At 36.0% G+C, this 22,369-nt stretch overlaps 1 protein-coding gene across 4 annotated transcripts in view; it reads left to right on the top strand.

The window, feature by feature from the left end:
• Positions 1–8,164: 8,164 nt before the first annotated feature.
• The window catches only part of RBBP5 (RB binding protein 5, histone lysine methyltransferase complex subunit), a 33,846-nt gene continuing 19,641 nt past the window's right edge, over positions 8,165–22,369 (top strand). For 2 of the 4 annotated variants that reach the window (XM_010991375.3, XM_010991374.3), the window contains exons 1-3: positions 8,165–8,314; positions 17,732–17,757; positions 18,624–18,796. In XM_010991375.3, coding sequence (XP_010989677.1) covers positions 8,296–8,314; positions 17,732–17,757; positions 18,624–18,796 — 218 coding nt within the window. In that variant the 5' untranslated portion in view covers positions 8,165–8,295. Of the gene's footprint in view, positions 8,315–8,339; positions 8,601–17,731; positions 17,758–18,623; positions 18,797–21,413; positions 21,433–22,369 lie in introns of those variants that run through there. The other 2 variants (XM_031438734.2, XM_064477105.1) reach the window with 2 other exon arrangements.

Genomic DNA, 22,369 nt, shown 5'->3' with positions numbered 1-22,369 from the left:
TTATCAGAACCCCCAAAGTTAACATTGGTGCAACGCTACTAAAGACTTTTTTTGAATTTTACCAGTATTTCTACTACCGTCCTCTTCTTGTGTAGTCTGTAAATGCTCCCTAGCTTTTCCTCGTCTTTCATGACTGACTTTTTTGAAGAGTAGTGGTCAGTTATTTTGTCAAATGTCCCTTAATTTGAGTTTATCTGATGTTTTATCATGACTAGACTAAATATGACAGGTATAATATTGTGTCCTCAGTGAATTATATCATAGGTTCATGATATTATGTATCTTATTACTTATAAGTTGACATTTATCACTTGATTAAGCTGGGTTTCTCACTGTAAAATTACTCTTTCCCTTTGTAGTTAAAAAATGTCTTGTGGGAGATATTTTAAGACAATGCAAATTGTTTCTTTTCAAACTTCTGCCCACTAATTTTACCACTCATCAATGGAACTTGTTTGCAATGATTATTTACCCAGTGGTGATATTCTCAACAGTTCTTTTTGTCTAAAGACTTATGGTGGCCAATCAAGATGCTCCTTCCTGGGGTTGGTATGTTAGTTCTTTTCTTCCCATGCATTTTAGTGTAGTTATGTTATTGCTTTATAATAATATTTTTATCCCACTTGGGGTCTCTCCACATCATTGTTGGTTTTAGTTGTTCATTTATTTTGGGGTAGGTGATACACCACTATGGTTCTAAGGGTCAGAGCTATATAAAAATACACTGAGTATCACTACTTCCTCATCCCTATTACCCTATTCTCATTTACTTCGCTTTTCCCAATCTTTTCACATCTATTCACTATTGGTAACCAGTCTCCTTAGTTTCTGATTTATCTTTTCTGCATTTCTTTTGCACAAATGGGCAAATGCAGTACGTTTTCTTATATTCCTGTCTTTCTTAGGGCAGCATTCTATAGATAAATCTTCTGTGCTTTGCATTTTTCTCTTAGCAATATGTCTTGGCAACCAATTTATACCAATACACAGAGTTCTTCCTCATTTTTCAAAATGAGCTGATGAGTATGCCATTGTGTAATGTACCATAAGTGTCTGAACATTAAGGTTGTTTCCAATATTTTGCAATTATAAACAATACTGCAGTGAGTAACTGTGTATGTGTATTTTTCCACTGTTGGAGGTGTATCTTCAAGTGACTGTGATAGATCCATATAGTTTTCTTCCATTCCAATCTTTCTTTTCTCCAGGGAACTGAGAGCTGAGTTGATGTTATTGTCCATATGTTTTCTTTCTTAGCTCTACCTTTGAAGTCTGTAATTGCTGACAATAAGCACAGATTGTGGTCAAAAGTACATTTCCTGATGCCTCAAGTAATTTAAAAGGATAGAAATTATTTCACGCATTTTTTCTGACCACAGCACCATGAAACTAGAAATCAACCACAGAAAGAGAAATGAAGGAAAAAAATGACTGCATGGAGACTAAACAACATGCTACTAAAAAACCAACAGGTTAATGATGAAATCAAAGAAGGAATTAAAAAAAACACCTTGGGACAAATGACAATGAAAACATAACCACACAAAAATCTATGGGATGTAGCAAAAACAGATCTAGGAAGGAAGTTCATAGCAATACAGGCCTTCCTCTAAAAACAAGGAAAACCTCAAATAAACAACCTAACCTACCACCTAAAAGAACTAGAAAAAGAACAAACAAAACTTAAAGTCAGCAGAAGGAAGTAAATAATAAAGATCAGGGAGAAAATAAACAAAATAGAGATTTTTAAAAATGGAAAAAAATCAATAAAACCAAGTGCTGGGTTTTTGAAAGAGTAAACAAAATTGACAAACTTCTGGCCAGGATCACCAAGAAGAAAAGAGAGAGGACACAAATAAATAAAATAAGAAATGAAAGAAGAGAAAGTACAACCATACCACACAAATACAAAAAACCACAGGAGAATGCTATGAACAATTATATGCCAACAAATTGGACAACCTAGAAGAAATGGACAAATTTCTGGAAACATACAGTCCAGCAAAACTGAATCAAGAAGAAATAGATAATTTGTAGAAATGAAATAGAATCTGTAATTTAAAAAAACTCCCTGCAGACAAAAGTTCAGGACCAGATGGCTTCACTGGGAAATTCTACCAAACATACAAAGAAGAAATTATGCTGATCCTTTTCAAATTCTTCCAAAAGATTGAAGAGGAGTGAACCCTCCTAAACTCATTTTAAGAAGCCATCATCACCCTGATACCAAAACCAGACAAAGACACTACCAAAAAAAGAAAATTACAGGCCAGTATCTTTGATAAATATAGATGAAAAATTCTGAACTATCAGGAAACTGAATCCAACAACATATAAAAAAGATCATATACTATGATCAAGTAGGATTCATGTCAAGGTCACAAGGATAGTTCAACATATGCAAATCAATCAATGCGATGCACTACATCAACAAGAGACAGGACAAAACCCACATGATCATCTCAACAGATGCAGAAAAAGTATTTGATAAAATTCAATATCCATTCATGATAAAAACTCTTACCAAAGTGGGTGTACAGGGAACATATCTCAACATAATAAAAGCTATTTAAGACAAACCCACAGCCAACATAATACTCAACAGTGAAAAGTTGAAACCCTTCCCACTAAAATCTGGAACAAGACAAGGATGCCCACTCTCAACACTTCTATTCAATACAGTCTTGGAAGTTCTAGCTGTAGCAATCAGACAAGAAAAAGAAATAAAAGGGATCCAAATGGGAAGGAAAGAGATAAAATTGTCATTAAATGCAGATGACATCACACTATATGTAGAAAACTCTGATGACTCAATACAAAAACTATTAAAGCTGATAAATGAATTCAGTAAGGTACCAGGATACAAGATTAATATCAGAAGTCTCTTGCATTTCTTTACACTAACAATGAAATATCAGAAAAGTAAAAAAAAAACCCAAAAAACCCTTTTAAAACTGCATCAAAAACAAACAAACAAACAACAAAAAACAACCCTTGGGAATAAACCTGACCAAGGAAGTGAAAGACATACACTGAGAACATCAACAAAGGAAATTAAAAATGATTTAAAGAATTAGTAAGATCCCATGCTCTTGGACTGGAAGAATTAATATTGTTAAAAAGGCCATACTACCCAAAGCAATCTACAGATTAATGGGATCCCTATCAAATTACCCAGGACATTTTTCACAGAACTAAAAGAAATAATCCTAAAATTTATGTGGAATCACAAAAGACCAAGAATTGCCAACGCGGTACTGAAGAAAAAGAATAAAGCTCTAGGCATAACCCTTCCAGGTTTCAGACAGTACTACAAAGCTACAGTAATCAAAAAAGCATGGCATTGGCACAAAAACAGCCATATGGGTCAATGGAACAGAATATAGAGCCCAGGAATAAACCCACACATCTACAGTTAATTAATCTTCAACAAAGGAGGCAAGAATATACAATGGAGAAATGACAACCTCTTTAGCAAGTGTGTTGGGAAAGCTGGACAGACACATGTAAATCAGCAAAGTTAGAGCACTCCCTCACACCACACACAAAAATAGACTCAAAATGGCTTAAAGACTTAAACATAAGACAGGACACCATAAATCTCCTAGAAGAAAACACAGGCAAAACATTCTCTGACATAAATAGTAGCAATGTTCTCCTAGGTCAGTCTACCAAAAGCAAAAATTAACCAATGGGGCCTAATTAAACTTATAAGCTTTTGCACAACAAAGGATACCATAAACAAAATGAAAAGACAACGTACGGAATGGGAGAAAATATTTGCAAATGATGAAAAGGGCTTAACTTCCAGAATATAAAAACAGCTCATACGACTCAATAATAAAAAAACAAATAACTCAATCAAAAATAAGCAGAAGACCTAAACAGGCATTTCTCCAATGAAGACATAAAGATAGCCAATAGACACATGAAAATATGCTCAATATCACTAATTATCAGAGAAATGCAAATCAAAACTACACTGAGGTTTTATTGTACACTGGTCAGAATGGCCATCATTAAGAAGTCCACAAACAATAAATGCTGGAGAGGGTGTGGAGAAAAGGGAACCCTCCTACACTGTTGGTAGGAATCTAATTTGGTGCAGCCACTTTGGATAAAAGTATGGAGATTCCTCTAAAAAACTAAAAATAGACTTACATGATCCAGCAATCCCACTCCTGGGCATATATCTGGAGAAAACTCTAACTAGAAAAAAATACATGTACCCCAATGTTCATAGCAGCACTACTTACAACAGCCAAGACATGAAAGCAACCTAAATGTCCATTGACAGAAGACTGGATAAAGAAGATGTGAGATAGGTAGATATATATATTCATTCATTTATTTATTTATATAGGAATACTATTCAGCCATAAAAAAAAGAATGAAATAATACCATATGCAGCAACATGGATGGACCCAGAGATTATTATACTAAGTGAAGTAAGTCAGAGAAAGACAAATAGCATATGATACCACTTATATATGAAACCTTAACAAATGGTACAAATGAACTTATTCACAAAACAGAAATAGACTCACAGACATAGAAAATGAACTTATAGTTACCAGTGGAGAAAGAAAGAGGGAGGGATAAATTAGGAGCTCAGGATTTGCAGATACTAACTACTATATGTAAAATAGATAAACAACAAGGTCCTACTGTATGGCACAGGGAAATATATTCAATATCTTATAATAACCTATAATGATAAAGAATATGAAAAAGGATATATATGTATAACTGAATCAATATGCTGTACACCAGAAACTAAGACAACATTGTAAATCAATTACACTTCAATTAAAAAAAAAAGAGTACATTTCCTGAGAAAGTCTTCACTCACTGTCTCAGCCAATAATTTGGGTGGCAACCCAATCCTTGTTCAACCTTGTCTGAACACTAGAATCACGTAGGAGCATTTAAACGCACCAATGCCTAGGAATGCTCTAGGTATACTGCAATTAATGCACTATCTCTGGGTGTTGGACCCAGGCACCTGCATTATTTGGAAGTGCCCCAGAAATCCCGCTGTGTGGCTAAAGTTGAGAACCACTGGTTATACCTTTGAAATGTTACAGTAATCTCCTGGCCCACACCATATTCCTGTGACTTGAGCCAGCTGCCAGAGCATATCCTGGCTGACTGGGTGGTGCTCCACTCAGAGAATTTCTGATTTTTACCTGGAGAAGATTTAAGTCAAGCTGGCCTAATTTCAAGAGGATCTGTAAAAGTCTTTAATGAGATGGAAGTTCAGCTGAGCTAAAAAAAAAAAAAAGTTCTTTTTCAAAAAGAGGACACTAATGAACTCAACTACAAAACAGAATCAGACTCACAGACACAGTGAACAATCTTATGGTTACTGGGGGAAAGGGGGTGGAAAGGGATTAATTTGGGGGTTTGAGATTTGCAAATGTTAACCACTATATATAAAAATAGATAAAAAACAAATTTCTTCTGTATAGCACAAGGAACTATATTCAATATCTTATAACCTTTAGTGAAAAAGAATATGAAAATGAATATATATGCATGACTAAGACATTATGTTGTACACCAGAAATCGACACATTTTAACTGACTGTACTTCAATTAAAAAAGATATTCTTTTTCACATTGAATCTGAATGACAGCTACAAGTTGCTTCAGGCCAAGAAGGAAGAATATTAAATTTTCCTTTTTCTCCTTCAAAACACAAAATCTGGGTAACTTCCTTTGTAGTTGGTGGTATTAACAAGACTTTGTAAGGCAAAGTCTACCAATCATATTGTTTTTCAACAAATCAAAGATACCACGAGTCACAAGACACAATTATCTTAGTTATTCTTAGCACTAAGAAAAAAACCCGACTACTAAATAATTATGAGATATAATCAAGCGTAAGATAAATTCCTATTTCAGAGATTTTTTAATGTGGAAAAGTGTACATAATAGAATTGATGAAACACAGTAGATTTTTAGCCTAGACTTCTTTGACCTCCACATCTGTACGATCACTTAAATTTTTCACAGGCTCCTTAAACCTCACATGTCTCAGTAGGGTAGTCTTCAACTACCTCACAAAGCCATTTCTTTTCCTGCATTCTCTACTCTCGTAAATGGAGCCGCCCAGACTAGAAACATGTAAGTCATACCAGCCTCCTGAATTTCTATTACTTCCTACATGCTAAAGGTCTTTCCCATTTGGTCAGTTCTGTCTGGTACATTTCTCTTGAATGCACTGCCTTCTCTCTTTTTCCTCTACCGTGGCTTTGAGTTATGTCTTCCTCATTTCTGCAAGATTACTAAGTAAATCTGCTGCTTTCCACCCCTCTAATCAATCCCTACTCCACACTGTCCTGTTTTTCTTTCTTAAACATCAATCTGATCATGATTTCTTGCTAAAAAATCCTACAAGATGAATACCCCCTCCAAAAAATACGAAAAGGCTATGAATAGGTCACCTCACAGAAGATAAAAAATATACATTTATACATGTGAAAAGTTGTTCACCCTCATTATTAAATAAATGTAATAATGACTTTTTTTTTTTTTTACCTGCCCAATTGGCAGGCTTTGAGATAACTGATAATAAAAAATGATTACAAGAGTGTGCAGAAATACTCCTTTGCACCACTGGTGACAGTACAACATTTTGGCAACGTTTTGGATATGGAAAGGAATGCAAACTACCTGCTAAAAACCAAAATTCAACTGACTAAATTTGGAGATCTAATTGGCATTTTTAACTGATTCATGAATCCAGCAGCATCTCATCCAGAGAACCGAAGGGCACTCTGAGGGACTGTATAAAATGGAAGCTTTTTTTAGGAAGAAGGGTAGCTAAGGGAGCTATTAGCACAAGAAAAGAAAGGATTATTTTAGGCCAAGATACCTTCTTTTGGGGAGGAAGGGAATGGCACGGGTTTTATCATGCATATTGTCCCTCGGGGAGGGTGGGGGAGGGGAGGTGGAGACATGATAGATTACCTCATTGGTGTGGATGAGAAAATTCCAGAGTAGCCAATCAAGATTACATTTCTCGTGAAAGTTGAAACTGCAATTAGGTCAGGTATTAAGTCTAGATTTGATATCACGGGCTTTAGCACAAGTGACACCATTTGGGACCTGTGGTTTTCTCTTTAACGTGCCTAATGTCTCAGAGCCTCAATTACCGCACTCGGTCAAAAGGGGCTAAAACTACCCTAATGGTCTCAAGAAAGTGAGATAATTTAGGAGAAAGCAATAATAGCTAACATTGACTCAGTATTTGCTTCCTAAATGTTTCATATGCATTAACTCCTTTAATCTTCACAGTAAACCTGTAAGTACTATCCCTATTTTACATATAAGAAAACTGAGGCACAGAGGATAAAATATTGCCCAAGGGGTGAAGTTAGTAAGGAGTGGAGCTGGGATTACTGACCTTAAATCTACGTAAGGGGATCTAGCTCCAATCCTAATTTTTGCAGCCAGCCTATGCCCACTTTTCCTTTTTGTGCTAGCCCACAGCATCCAAAGTTAAAATCTGTTTATATAGAATTGGCCTTCTCCAGTTGCTCTGGTATCTCATCACAGTTCTGTCTGATTGAGCTCCAGGGAACTCAGCCACCTCTCATACCAATTCGTCTTCAGTGTCCTGGTCAACGCTGAGCACACAGTAAATCCTTAGATAAACGCTATCGTACATTTTTGTGGGATCGATGGCATACCTTTACAAATATGAAGTAAGCTTCACGAGACTGAGACGGATACTCGGTAACTAGCCTAAATACAGGGTGAGTACCGCCTTGGCGACAACTGTGCTCCACACGCGAGCTCTGGGGCCAACCCTTCCCGCTCGGCTGCTTCAGCGGGACTCAGCCGGAACCTTTCCTGCGGCATCTGAGGCAGCCCGCCGGGACAGCGCTGCTCAACACACTACACGGGAGGGACTAGTAGTCTAACTAGATGCCTAAACTCTCTAGCTCGCTTACATGATCGGAGAGGAAATAGCCTCAAAATTCTTGTGCTTTTTAAAGAACTGAGTGACGATAGCATTTTTATCCCTTAAAAAATATAATAGTAAAATGGTTTCGAGGGAGTTTGTTCTTCTTTTTGGTTAGGCATATCTGTGGACAGCCCACTTGAAACGAACAAGGAAGGCGGGGGGAAGAAAGCGGAAGCCGCGGGGTCTTCTAAACCAGAAAGTCTCCGGAGCTTGCGCCAGGCTATTTGCGGCGCCCCCAACTTAAGACGCAGCCTTCGGAAGCGGCGGGGGAGAACGTGTTGTTGCTGGAGCTGAGACCAGGCGTCCAGAGTCCTCAGGGATGAACCTCGAGTTGCTGGGTGAGGAGGACTATGACTGCGTCTTAGAGAACCCTTTGATCCTGGAAAGGAGGGAACCCGGGCCGAGGGGACTCGGGCTGCAACATAGGGACACAGTTCTGCGATGGATCTTTGGGCGCCTAGATGTGGAGCAGCAGCAGCAGGAGAAAGCCTAGCTTCTGCCGGAGCGGAATGCATTGCCTTTCCCGAGGCCACTTTGCAGTAAAGGTGTGAAGCGATAGGGATAGTTAGTCTGTGACTTAGTTTCGATGACCAGGATCACAGGTGCTGGAGTAGCCCGAAGCAGGTAGGACCAGAGTTATTGGAGAAGGAATCTGGGGAAATGAGGCTTGAGGTAAAGCTTTGAGCACTTGTCAGAGTTTGGGGTTCCTGGACAGGTTAAATCTTTTTGTAGAAACACGGGGTGCCTGAGGAGGGGAACATTATCTTTTAGTAGACATCCTTCATTGAATAAATGAAAAAAGGCTCAGAGCGACTGACTTGAAGGCGCTAAGCAAGTAAATGGTATAATTGGCACAGGAGTCGAGTTATCTTGTCTTTCTGTTTAAGGTCTAACTACCAGGGATGCTGTGTAAAACACTGAGGGGGTGAATTACAAAGCAGTTGGCTTTTGTCACCCTCTCTTTGACTCATTTCCTCCTCACTCTTTACCCAAGTTGTTTATAAAGTTTAGGTCCTTCTGGGTTTTCATTAGGTGATGCTTAGCTTTGTAGCTTAGGGATGTCTGAAGTTTTTCAAGAACTCCTAAGCTACTTGTGAGCTTCCATGGTTATGTTTCTCTTAAAAAAATAAAATTAGTAAGATGTACTGGTTGTCCAAAGGACTACAAAGCTATTTAAGGAATGGCCTTTACCTTGAAGGAGCTTTTGGTTAAGCATGGAGAATAAAGTGATTGTGTAAATAGCCATAATATATTGCAGAACATAGGCCGGCCTTTAAGAGTCTTTACTAAGTGCTAAGGACATTTAGAAGAGGGAGTGAATATCTTTGGGGCAGGGGAAAAAAGGTAATCGAAAAAAGCAAACAAAACCTGTGGAGGATTTGGAGTTTTGAGTGGGTATTGAAGATTGATAAATTATTGACAGACTCAAGTGTGAAGACATTGGGAGGAGTGCTTATTAGGAATATGTTTGAGTTAAGACATCAGTGAGAGGACTCCTAAAGATATTTTCCTGCTTTGCCAGATTGTGGGTACTGGGAATGAAGAGAAGGCCAAGAGATGGGTTTGGTGTCATCCATTTTGTGGAAGCTCTTGAATGCCCAGCTGAAAAGTTGTGCTTTTTAAGGAAAGTAAGACAGACTCATTGAAGGGTTTTGACCTGATAAGTAACTCTGTCAGAGTCTTTTTTAAAAAAATGTTTATCTGATAACAGTGTGTTGTTGAGTCTTAGAGTTGTGAAACCAGTTTGGAGGACCAGAGTAGATGAGTGCTAGAAGGTGTGAGCTGGAAAATGGAAAGAAAAGACACGGAGAAGTTAGAGTTGACGCAGTTCGAAAATTGCAGGTGGTGGTGGTGTGGGGAAGAGAGTGAAGTGAAAAATCGTGGGAACCAATAGTGGTGCTATTCATAAACATTTAAGGATTTTTGGAAAGATAGTTACATTGGGTATGTTGAATATGGATCTGGAGTTCAGAAGATAAGTTTGGATTTGTGAGAGAGATTTGTCATTCTCCTACAGGTGGGCTGATCGAAACCTTGTTAGTAGATGATAAGACTAAAGGAGAAAGTGGGAGGGCAAGAAAAGAAATCTGCTGAGGACAGAATCTTGGCCAATCATCTATATTTAGGAGATAAGAGGAGGAAAAATGATAATATATCAACTAACAGTTATACGGTACTTACTATGAGCTAGGCATATCTCCAAGTGCTTTTCATATATTTATCAATGTGGAGATAGAAAACAATACAGGTTGGTATGGTATCTTCCATAGAAGCAGGTGTAGAGCAGTTGAGGCCACGAGCTGAGAAAGGGCTTCTCTGTTTAGTTCTTAGGCAACTTGCAGCTGCTTAACTTGAACAGTAGCCAAATTACAATGATTTTAGGAAGATGTGGGAGACAATGGAGGCAATTTTTTAAAGTTATTTTAAAAAACTTGAAGATAGAGGAAAGGTGATAGACAGGCTAGTACCTTGAAAGAGATAGCAGAGTCCTGGGAAAGATTTTTCTTGAATGATACAGAAGATTCATGAGGGTAAAAGTTAGGAAGAAATATTTAGCATTGGAAGGTTAGATAATTTAAAAGAAGGCTGGTTGAGTCCAAAAGATAACAAATCCCTATGGGAATGACTCTGAGTCTTAAAGCAAGAAAGCTAATTATTGCAGATTAAAAAGGAGAAGGGAACAAAAAGCGATGTGATTGTGGGAACACACTGAAGCATATCTGAATATGGATAAAGGAAAGGAATGAAAATGTTCTTAATATGGAGCTTAAGATGCTTTATAACTTCTTTACCCACTTTCTGAGCCTTTGCTGTGTATCAGGCAGTATGCACTGGAGAGACAAAGTTAAATAAGAATTTTTCAAACTTATTTTTACTACAACTCATAGTAAGAAATATGTTTTCTATCACAACCCATTATATATACATACACATATATAACTAAATTATTCAAACTGATACTTTATCTTTATACTCAGTGTCCTCTGGTATCTTCTGATCTGTTAACAAACTTGTGGTTCACTGAATGATTTAGCCGTTTGCCATGGAGTGGGTCCTACTGTTTGAGAAACACTGGGTAAGATACAGCTTTTGCCCTGGATAAATACATAGAACTAGGAGGAGAGGGGCATAAGCAGCTGTATAATATGGAGCCACAATAAATGAGTGCATTGTGGGAGTCCAGCTGCAAGAGCAGTTAATTCTGCAGTGTTGGGGTGGGCGGTGAATTGGGGGATGACTTTATAGAGGAATTGCCATTTAACCCAGACAGAAAAGATGGAGTAGGGTTTTTCCAGAGGGACAAATGGAGGTAATTACCAGCGCAGAGAACACTAGGGGCAGACGTTCGCAGGTATGAACGTGTGATGTATGTTCAGGAAGTGGTCAGTAGTTAACAGCTGGTGCTTAAGGTGGATTATGCAAGGTTCTATACCAGGTGCTAATGGGGAGTTAGTCAAAGATAAAATGGAAAATACTGATTGGGGCCAGACTAAAATTGCTTTTTAAAATTATGCTTAGCGTTGAGCACATTGTTTAGCAAGGGAGATTTTCAAGCAGGTAAGTGACATGATGAGATTGGAGGCTTAGAAAGTTGGCTGTAGCAGCTTTGTTAAGGATTGATGAGGGAGGCAAGACTGGAGCCAAGGAAATGTAGTGATTACAGTAGTGATGGTGTCAGATTGGGGTGGGGTGAGATCAGTTAATTAGCCACCTGCAAGTTGCATTTCTCGAAAAAGAAATGCCGCTCACTGTGTTATCACCTGTTAGACTGAGGAAGCAGAATGGAAACTGCTACTTTGAACTTAACTGTTACATCAGGGAGGAATTGGTTGACAAGTAGAAAATACTTCCACTGGGAGCAAAGGACCATGAAATTTTAGAGCTCATGGTAACCAAGTCTTTAAGGAGGTGGATGTTCAGCAATTTAAAGAAAAGATATTATTTCATGTCATGAGACTGGGAGAAAAAAGGCTTGAAAGGCCTAGGAAAGCTAAAAGGCAGTTTGGAGAAAGGATCCTAACTGGAAAAAAAAAGGAGGAGGCCCCCAAAGGAACTGGTATGAATTTACCGAAAGCAGTCTAAACTGAGAGTCTGAAAAGGCATGTACAAAAGGAGGGCACGTTGCTGAAGGTGAATATATGAGGGTCGCTCAAGCTTTTAAGAATGGTGTCAGGAAAACTAAAGTGATTGAAGGCCAAGATGGTAAAAATAAGGCAACAAGGAAGCTTTGTTTTTAACATTAGATAGAGTGTGAAGAGCAAAGAAGTTTCCTGCTTGGGCTGGATGTAACACCAAAATTATTCATTCAACACTCAACCAGTATCTATCTTTTGTGGGCATAGGGAAAGTGGAATGCTTAACTTCTTATTTTTCTTTTCTCTTCTCTTAGAAAAAGGATGGTTTCTTTTGAATAAATAAAGTGATCATTGGTTGTTGCCAAGATCCATGGGTAGAGATTTTAGGTAGGTCACTTAGCTCACCTTTTTGTTGGTTGAATTATATTCCTTGGCCCTGAAGTAGCTTGCAAGTGAAGTGATGTTGGTGATCTTCAAGATTTGGGAAGAGAAAAGAAGACATGCTAAAAGAAAGGAGGTGGGCAAAATTTTGACTGTTTAATAAGGGGCAGGTGTGTTTTGCAAATCATAAACTAGGAACCTTGAGGTCAAATTTGGGCAAGATTATAGTCTTTTTTTAGTGTAGTTATAGTTAAGAGTATCATTTCTTGGTCAAGTCCCAGTTTTTCCAGTTTTTAACTGTGTCAGTTTGGGAAGTGACTTAACCTTTGATCCTGACTTTCTTTGTGAAATGGAGTATGCTAGTACTCACTTAATCATGAGCAGAGAGGACTGAATGAGACCTTAGTACAGAGTCTGACACACAAGCATTTGATAAGCAGTAGCTGTTGATGATAAATGCAGATTTGAGCACTTAAAAGAAATGATAAACTAGCATAAATTTAAGTCTAGAAAACTCATTTAAGTTCTTTAATTTCATGCTTTTCAAATTAACAAATATAGTATATATTTATCACAACAGTGGAAACAATATAAAAATATATACAGAAAAAAATATCTTTTTCCCCTTCTCCAAGTGGTAACTGGGGTTTATCCTTTTAAACCTTTTTCTTGCTTATATGAATATAATTAAATTTGTTGAGGCTTTGTTTTTGCTTTTTACAGAAATAGAACTTTTTTATGAACATTTTTTGCAACTGGCTTTCTTAATGCTATGAGATACTACTGCTACACATTAGGACATAATAGATCTAACAATTTTTAATGCATTCATGTAGACAGACACTCATGATATCTAATTTTAACTATAAATGCTTTTTTAAAAAGTACTTTTTTCCTTGCTTCCTCCATTCTTTGTTGATAATCCCATAATCTCCTGCCATATTTTTCTCTATGCCTATATTTGTGTGTATATACACATGTTAACAAAAAATGAGATTATATTATATACATGTTGTGTTTTGCTTTTTTTTCACTTAAATAACACCAATAAAAATTTCTCTTAGAGAATTAGTATAATTTATCAGTATTTGAATGCATCATAATTTATTCATCCATTCCACTAATAATGGGCATTTGTCTTGTTTCCAGATTAGGGGGGGTTTCTTTCTTTTTTTTCTTTTTTGCTACCAAGAACAATACTTTAAATATCCTTGTACTTATGTTCCATTGTGTTTACATCTGTGGACATTAGATTTCCAGTTGTAGGCTTATTGAGATGAGGACTATGTATATTTTTGCTTTTAATAGATGGTGTCAGATTCCTTTTCCAAAAGGCTACAGCAATTGCCATTTTTTATAGGCAATGTGTGAAAATACCCGTTTACCCACATTCCCCCCCAGCAGGTGTTCTCTGACTGTTGCTGTCTGATGGATGGAGGTGGCACCTCATTTTTAACTTGATCTACAATTTCTGACTCCAACCGAGTTCGGTGTTTTCCTTTGTTTAGAGGCCATCTGATTTTGTTCTGTGACTTGTCTACTCACATTCTTTGTCTTTTCTTTTTGATTGTTTTTCCTTATCAATGTATAAACTTGCTTTATAGTATAGCTAGCAACCCTTATCCATCATCTGCATTGCAGATTTTTTTCTAAACCTTTTGACTGTTTATGGGAACTTTTGCTGTGCGAAATGTTCCAGTTTTTATATAATAAAATATACTTCTCTTTTCTTTTGGTTTTCCTAACTTGGTTAAGGTCTTCCCCACCCTAGGTTATACGTGTGGCCGCCTAGATTTTCTTCTGAGATTTTCATTTTTAAAAATCATTAATTTACCTGAAATTTATTTTTATACGTGATGTGAGAGAGGAATTGGAACTTTTTTCCTTTCAGATGGATAGTCAGTTGTCCATCTCTGTATATTAAATAAATTTCCCACTAAATTGAAATGTCATCTTTATCATATATCAGCTGCCTTACAGTACATTTAGAATTTTTTTTACATTTGTTTTTAATTCATCTGTAATTGCATAAAATTTATTTTTTTTTCTTTTTCTTTTTTTTTTTTTTGGTGGGGAGATAATTAGGTTTATTTATTTATTTGTAAAGGAGGTACTGGGGATTGAACCCAGGACCTCATACATGCTAAGCATGCGCTCTACCACTTGAGCTATACCCTCTCCCCCTTGGCTTTTTAAATTAGAATTTTTTGTGTTTTCTAGGTGTTCAATGACATCAGCAAAAGAAAAATAGTTTTATCTTCTATATTCAATGTTGAAACCAGTTACTTTGTTTTCTTATTCCATTGGCTGCAATCTCCAAGAGAATATTAACTGAGAATGCTGATGTATCCCTTTCTAGTTGCTGATATTAACTGAAATGGTTTTAATATTTTACCTTTTGGAATGATACTATGTTTTTCTTTCCCTTAACGAAGGCTTTGGGGATTGAACCCAGGACCTCATGCACACCAAGCATGTACTCTACCATAGAGCTATACCCTCCGCCCTGAATTGTTTGTATTTTTGGTTAATAGTTTTTATCATTTATTCTAGTATTCTATTCCTTTTATTAGAAATGGCTATTGAGTTTTAGCAAATTTTTTTTTAGCATCTACTCGTAGGATTGTATGGCTCTTAAACGTTCTTGACTGAGGATGTACGTTAGAGTGCATTGTTATGGAGGTGTTTGTTCCTTTGGAACAAGTTTGAAGTCGTCCTGTTCCTTTTTTTTTTTTTTTTTTACTGCTATACCATAATGCCTTTTATATGGTAGAATAGTAAACTCCAGATTTTTTGTTTAGAATTTAGTTATAATTGTTTACGTTGCTAGAAATAACTTTTCAATTCTACAGAATCTAAAGTCGAAATACCCTATACCATTTCTGCTTTTAAGTGAAAGAGACTTTTCTTTTTTGTACCGTCTGTGTCAGGTTTTGGTATCAGGTATGTTGGCTTTATAAAACACTAATGTGTATTTTTTTCTTCTCAGAAATAGCTTGAATAAGTGGTAATTATCTGTGCCTTGAGGTTTAGGAGAAATTGCTTATAAAACCATATGAACCTGCTGTCTTTCTATTATTTTATTTTAATGGTTGATTTTTTTTTTGAAGGATATTAAAAAATGTCATTTACTTTTTTTTCTATATATACATTTTTATTGAAGTAGAGTCAGTGTACAGTGTTGTGTCAATTTCTGGTGTACAGCATAATGCTTCAGTCATATATAAACATACGTATATTCATTTTCTTACTCTTTTTTACCATAAGTTACTACAAGATATTGAGTATACTTCCCTGTGCTATACAGTATGAACTCATTGTTTATCTATTTTATATGTATTAATTAGTATCTGCAAATCTTGAACTCACAATTTATTCTTCCCACCCCCATCCCCCCAATGGTAGACCTTGAACATTTCAATGTGTTCTTTATGCATTGACCCCGTCAAGGGTTTTTCTTCTGTAGTCCGTTTTGGAAATATTGAGCATTCTCCGAGGAAGTGGCCTTGTGCTCCCATAACCCTGCTTGACAGCATTCTTGCTCAGGCTTTTCAACTAAAGTGCCCCAAACGAGTTTAGTCTTTCTGATGTCACTTTCTTTTGTGTTCATTTAAACTCCTAATTGTAATCCTGTTAATTAGGATGACCCTCAAAAAAAAAGGAAAAAACCACCCAAAACATAAAACAAAAATACAAAATCAGGGGTAATCCTAGTTGAAGACTGATCTTACATTAAAATGGTCCCAGGATTCTAGATTCTCTCAGAATCTTAGGTGTGGCTTTCCCTTCTTCCAGCACAGCAGGTCACACTCTGCTCCTTCCAGAGTACTTTGTATTTTTCGGTTGTGTTTTTTTTGTTTGTTTTGTTTTTAATTTTTAAATGAATACTCTTTTGTTTGTTTCTCAGCCATGTGAATATAGATCTATATTATTGATTTGGGAAGATGTATAGGATGTATTGTTAAAGAAGCAAGTCACATAATATTGTAGTATTTTATTTAGAAAACAGACCTTAAATATTTAAATGTTTGTATAAGCATATAGAAATACATGGGATTTATTACCTTGATGAGTGGGTTGCAGGGAGGAAACTATCATTTGTTAAATATACATTTCTGTATTACTGTATTACATGTATTACTTTGGTAACTTTAAAAAGTTTCTTTCAAAAAACGTATCTTGGTTTCAGCTTTTCATTTCATTCTTGTCCTTAATATTTGAATGTAATCAGACACTGAAGTCTGGTGCACATTAGATAAATCAAGATAATTGTCCCAGTTGGACAATTATTTATCTTTGTTTTCATCTTTCTTTTAGTTTTTTTAACTTAAGGGCTTGTGTTTCTTTTGACAGTTTTAATGTGTTCACTCTAAATTTCTATGAATTTTTATAAAGGACAAAATGTAATAAAACTGGTTTTCAGACTTATTTTTAAAGCAGTAGATGTCTTTCTTAATTGAAGCATAGTTGATTTACAATATTATGTTAGTTTCAGGTGTACAATATAGTAATTCAGTATTTTTATAGATTACACTCAATTTAAAGTTATGATAAAGTACTGGCTATGCTCCCTGTGCTGTGTATCTTTGTAGCTTATTTTATACATAGTAGTTTGTACCTCTTAACCCCTACCCCTGTTTTGCCCCTTTCCCCTCCCCTCTCTCCACTGGTAAACCACTAGTTAGTTTTCTGTGTCTGTGAGCTTGTTTCTGTTTTGTTTTATTTTTTAGATCCCACATGTAAGTGGTGACATATAGTATTTGTCTTTTCTCTGTCTGACTTACTTCACTAAACATAACATGGTCCAACCATGTTGCAAATGGCAAATTTTCATTCTCTTTTATGGTTGAGAAATATTTCATTTTATGTATATAAATATCCATTCATATATGCACATGCACACACATGTACACAAATACGTACATACACCACACACCCTACATCTTTGTCCAGTCGTCTGTTGATGGACCTTTAGGTTGCTTCCATAGCTTGGCTGTTGTAAATAATGCTGCTGTGAACATTGGGTGCATGTGTCTTTTTGAGTTAGTGTTTTCATTTTCCTCAAATGGAGTTTTCATTTTCTTCACTCAGGAGTGAAACTGCTGGAGATAATGAGAATAAAAGGCAAATACCATCTTAGTATGATAACGGAAATAGGGGTGACCTCATGGAGCCCCTGGAAGGGTGTCAGTACCCTGTCCGCACTTTGCAAATCCCCGCTGTACACCATTCTTGAGCTGTAGGTTTCCTGGTATGTTGCATATGTTCCATCAACTCTCTTTCTTTGCTTTGTTGCAGAGTCCTTTGGGCAGAATTATCCAGAGGTAAGAGTATAGTATTGTTGTGATTTTAGGAATGTAGTAATTTGCTGGCTTTTATGTTTGAATGGCAACTACATTTTCATCTTTTTTTTTTTTTTTTTTGACAATAAAAGCATTACATGTGGTGATCGTTTACTGTTATAATAAGGAACCAAATGTTTAATTTTGAGCGGGGCAGGGGGAAGTAGATAGGCAATATTAGCAGGAAATCTCACTATAATGTAAATTTTACAGTTCATTTCCCTTTAAATTAAAAGAACCCTTTGATTGAAGCATTTTTCACAGTACCATCACTTATGCATAGATTTTTTTCATGTGCTTTTACAGTTTTGATCAATGTTTTTACATAGCAGTAATCAACATGTATGCTATAAGTGTGCTTTACTTTTTTAAATGTAAAAATGTTTTGTAATACTTGGAATGTGTTTTAGTGTAGTCAGGAGTATTTTAAATGGCTTGATATTAATACAAAATAATTTATTTGATTTTCCTAGTCTTATATAGAGCTTTTGTTTTAGATTATTTTTCTTGGAATAAATTTCAAGAACTATGATTGCTTGGTCAATAGGATGACTCTTTTAATGAATCTTGTTTTATTTTGCCTAAATTGCCCTCAGAAGTGTTTGTATGAAGTTATCTTAATAACTTAAGGGATTGATCACATCTGTTGCAAAAATTCTCTGTTAGCTTTTATAAATATTTCTTCAGTTTGGTTAGTTTAATAGGTATAAGAACACACAAACACACATAGAGATTATTTTGGTATACATCATAATTGAAATTCAAGAGAAATATCATAGATGTTAGAGAACCTTTAAGAAATAATTTGGATACATGGGTATTATTCTTGTGTTCATTTTAATCTTTAGGAAGCTGATGGAACTTTGGATTGTATCAGCATGGCCCTGACTTGCACCTTTAACAGGTGGGGCACACTGCTTGCAGTTGGCTGTAATGATGGCCGAATTGTCATCTGGGATTTCTTGACAAGAGGCATTGCTAAAATAATTAGTGCGCACATCCACCCAGTCTGCTCTTTATGGTAAGGAATTTTAAAAGTTAATATGTTAAGTATGAATTAAATTGGGGGGATAAATGGTGACTGTATAATTGCCAATCTCATTAGATATATTTTAATACTTAGAGTTTTAAATATTAGTAACATAATTTCTCATACAGAGACCTTGAACCCATGCTGTCCTTGAACACCTTTGTGGGGAGAAATTCAGTGTAGTATGGATCTGTATCAGGCTCTGTTGGAAAATATTTCCATGCAGAAATGAGACATTTATAAATTACAGCTGTAGTGTATTTGTGATACTGACCTTTTATTTAGAATAAAAAAACCTTGGTTAGAATATGAAGAAATCTTTCTAGTCCATTAAAATATTATGATTATGTGAGGTCATGAACATGGCCAGGCAGGGGAACTAAAAATGTGCTGTGATGAGCCTTGCTTATTCATGAAATGGCCTTGGTCAATCCGAGGGAAGTAGACTCCCTATATAATGGGGGGAAAGAAGATTAAACACCCCAAACTGACAGCCAGAACCATATGGTTTGTTTTGTTCTTGTTTTTTGTTTTTGTTTTTTTTGTATCTGAGTCCAAGACATCATGATGTGGAAGTAAGAAGGAATTTATTGTGATACAGTCTTTGAAGCAGCACTTCTGGACCCTGGGCTTCTCCCTAATAACACAATTGATTTAAGGAATTAAATAATATTCAAGGAAAAAAAAATCTTGGTTAGGAGGGCAACTTAAAAGTCAACAGGTCCAGCCTTGTCCAGGTTCTTGAATTCCAGCAATTTTAGTGATCACACACATACCTGTTCCTTTGCTGAACTGTAGTTACTAAGGTTTTCCATCAAATATATTGAGCAGCAATCTGATGTTATATAAATTCCCATTGATTTCATTCTTATTTTATTTTGAGGCAGCCTTTACTTCTTTTAAATGAACTTGGGGCCAAATAAATGAACTTGGGGCCATAAAAAGCACTTAATCAGACCTGGATTTATTAAGCTAACATACTTCCTTTTGTCTAAATACAAGCAGCAGTGGTATTATAAAGCACTGGATTGAGACGAGGCCTGAATCTCAGTCTAGGTTTGGCCAGTAATAAACTGGCAGCTTTGGCCAAAATTTTTCTCTAATATGCAGAATGAGAGAACTGCCCTGGATAATTTCTTAGGTTCCTTCCAGGTCCTTTGCATTTTATTTCTTTTTCATTGTTGTGTTCTTGCAATAAAGATTCAAATAGATACATACATTTTCATACAGCTTTGTTAAGATATATATATATCTTATATATATATAAAATTCTTATACTATAAAATCCACCCAGTTCAAATGTTTCACTGTTCTTATATATTCACAGAGGAGTGCTACCATCATCACAATATAATTTTGGAACTCCTATCACTAAAAATATACATCTATTTTTATTACAAAATAATAATCATTTAGAAAATTATAAAAAGTACAGCAACGTAGAAAAAAGATAGAAGACTTTAGTCTTACCTTCCAGATATTGCTACTGTAAATATTTCGACTTGTTACTATATGTCATTTTTAAAAAGCATAGTTTGTAATTATGCTATGTTTTATATTTTGCTTTTTTCCTCTCCAATACATTTTCCTGCTTGTGTAGCCTTTAAAAAAAAATTGTATAGCCATATATCTTCTGATAGATAAACCATAATTTACTTAACCATTTTTTTGTTTCTCTGCTCATAATGTTTAGTCAGTGTCTTTGTACATGAAGTTTTTCTCTCATATAATCATTTCCTTCAGCAAACGTTGATCATGAGTTATGTACCAGGTAGTGTTCTAGGCACTGGGGACACAAGAACAAGTAAGGAGACATTCTTGATCACTAGAGGGAGGTGCCTATTCATACTGGTATATGTACTAAAGCTTTATCTGTCCTACAAGAACTGTATTTGAGATTTAGTGGAGGTGAAGGTGCAGAGGAGGAAATGATCAATTGTATTAGAAGAGAATAGCGGTCAGGAAAGTCTTCAAAGGTGAGAGAATTTCTAGCCTCAGACTTGTAAGATGAGTAGGTGTTTGCCAGTTGTATTCCAAGCAGAAGGCGCCGCACAGGCAGAGGCACGTCCCCTTGAAATAAGCATGGGAAGGTGGGGAACAGCACGAGGTTCAGATTAGCTGGATCTTGATGTGGGAGGTGTGCGATGGCAGCAGTCAAGGTAAGCTGAGGTCCTCATGGAGGATGTTACGTAGTACTGTGAATTTTAATTTTATCCTGTAGGTACTGCGAAGCTGTTAAAAGATTTTAGGAAGGAAAGTGACATGATGAGCTTTTTCTTTTAGAAAGGTCTCTAGAACAGCATGTGGAAAAGAGATCGAAGGGGACAGTTAATGAAGATAAGGAAAACTACGGTGGTCTAGGCTATCGATGATGAGGGTGGTGGCAGCAGTAGTGGAGCTGAATGGCACAGATATGACAAGTGGTAGAAATAAGAGATCTTAGGCATTAATTAGATAAGGAGTGTAAGTGAAGTAGAGAAGATAAAATGATCCTCAGGTTTCTGGCTTGGATGAAGATGTTAATGTCAGATCTGAGGAGGATTTAGTGAGTTTGAGATCATGGCTGTGTGTCTCCTGTTATATTTTGTTGCAGGTATTTGTTTTCTGAGCATCTTCCCTGGAAGATGGTAAGTGCTGTGATACATGAACCTTGTCTGCCATGTGCTGCTGTGTTGCCAGCTTCTAGCATTACACCTGATACCTAGTAGGCATTCAGATACTTGGACGAATGGGGATATCTTACAGAAGATGCCCAGTAGGTGTTTGATCTACGTTTTTTCATTAGCGTAGACTTCCAAGAAGTATGTTATTACTAGGTTAAAAGGTTTGAACAATGAGAGATTTTCCCCATCTTCTGCTAACATTTAAAAAATTTTTTATCACAAAACTTAATTATTAAAACTTTAAAAGAATTCAAACAATTTATGAGTATATAGAGGAAAAATGAAAGCCTTCTGTCTACTCCTTGGGGTAACTTATATTAGAGTGTGGAATATATCTTTTATTTATAAAATATATCTGTATCTCTTTCTCTGCATATATAAAAATATACATGCATATATTCATGTATATTTTTTTTTAAAAATGGAGACATACTGTATATTTTGTTCTGTACCTTGCTTTTCCACTTAATATATAGTGGATGTTTTTCTGTGTTGATATGTGTGTATGTGTGTACATATGATATATATAGTGTTGCTTAGTATATATGCACCATAATTGAACTGTTCCTAATTTTTTGGTTTGTATAAGTATACTTACATATCAGACTTATGATGAGTAGTTACATGCATTTTGCATTTTTCTTTTATTCAGCCTGGTTTAGAATATAACTTTACATATTATTTTAATTGTTGTGAAATATTTGAACATATTAGGGACTAAGAAAGTTTCACCTAGAGAAGTTTTGGGTAGGCATAATAGCTGTCTTTAATGAGCAAGACAGAAAAGTTGACCTAAGGAGGAGGACTGGTAGGTAGTGAACAGAATTTGTAGGAAACAAATGCTAGCTTAGAGTAGAGACAAGCTCCCAAGCAGAGTTGCCCGTGGATGGGATGAGGTGCC

This window comes from Camelus dromedarius, chromosome 21 (genome assembly GCF_036321535.1).
Source record: "Camelus dromedarius isolate mCamDro1 chromosome 21, mCamDro1.pat, whole genome shotgun sequence".
NCBI classification, from domain to species: Eukaryota; Metazoa; Chordata; class Mammalia; order Artiodactyla; family Camelidae; genus Camelus; species Camelus dromedarius.
The sequence above is the reverse complement of the archived record's forward strand: the minus strand, read 5'-3'. Positions and strand labels throughout refer to the sequence as shown.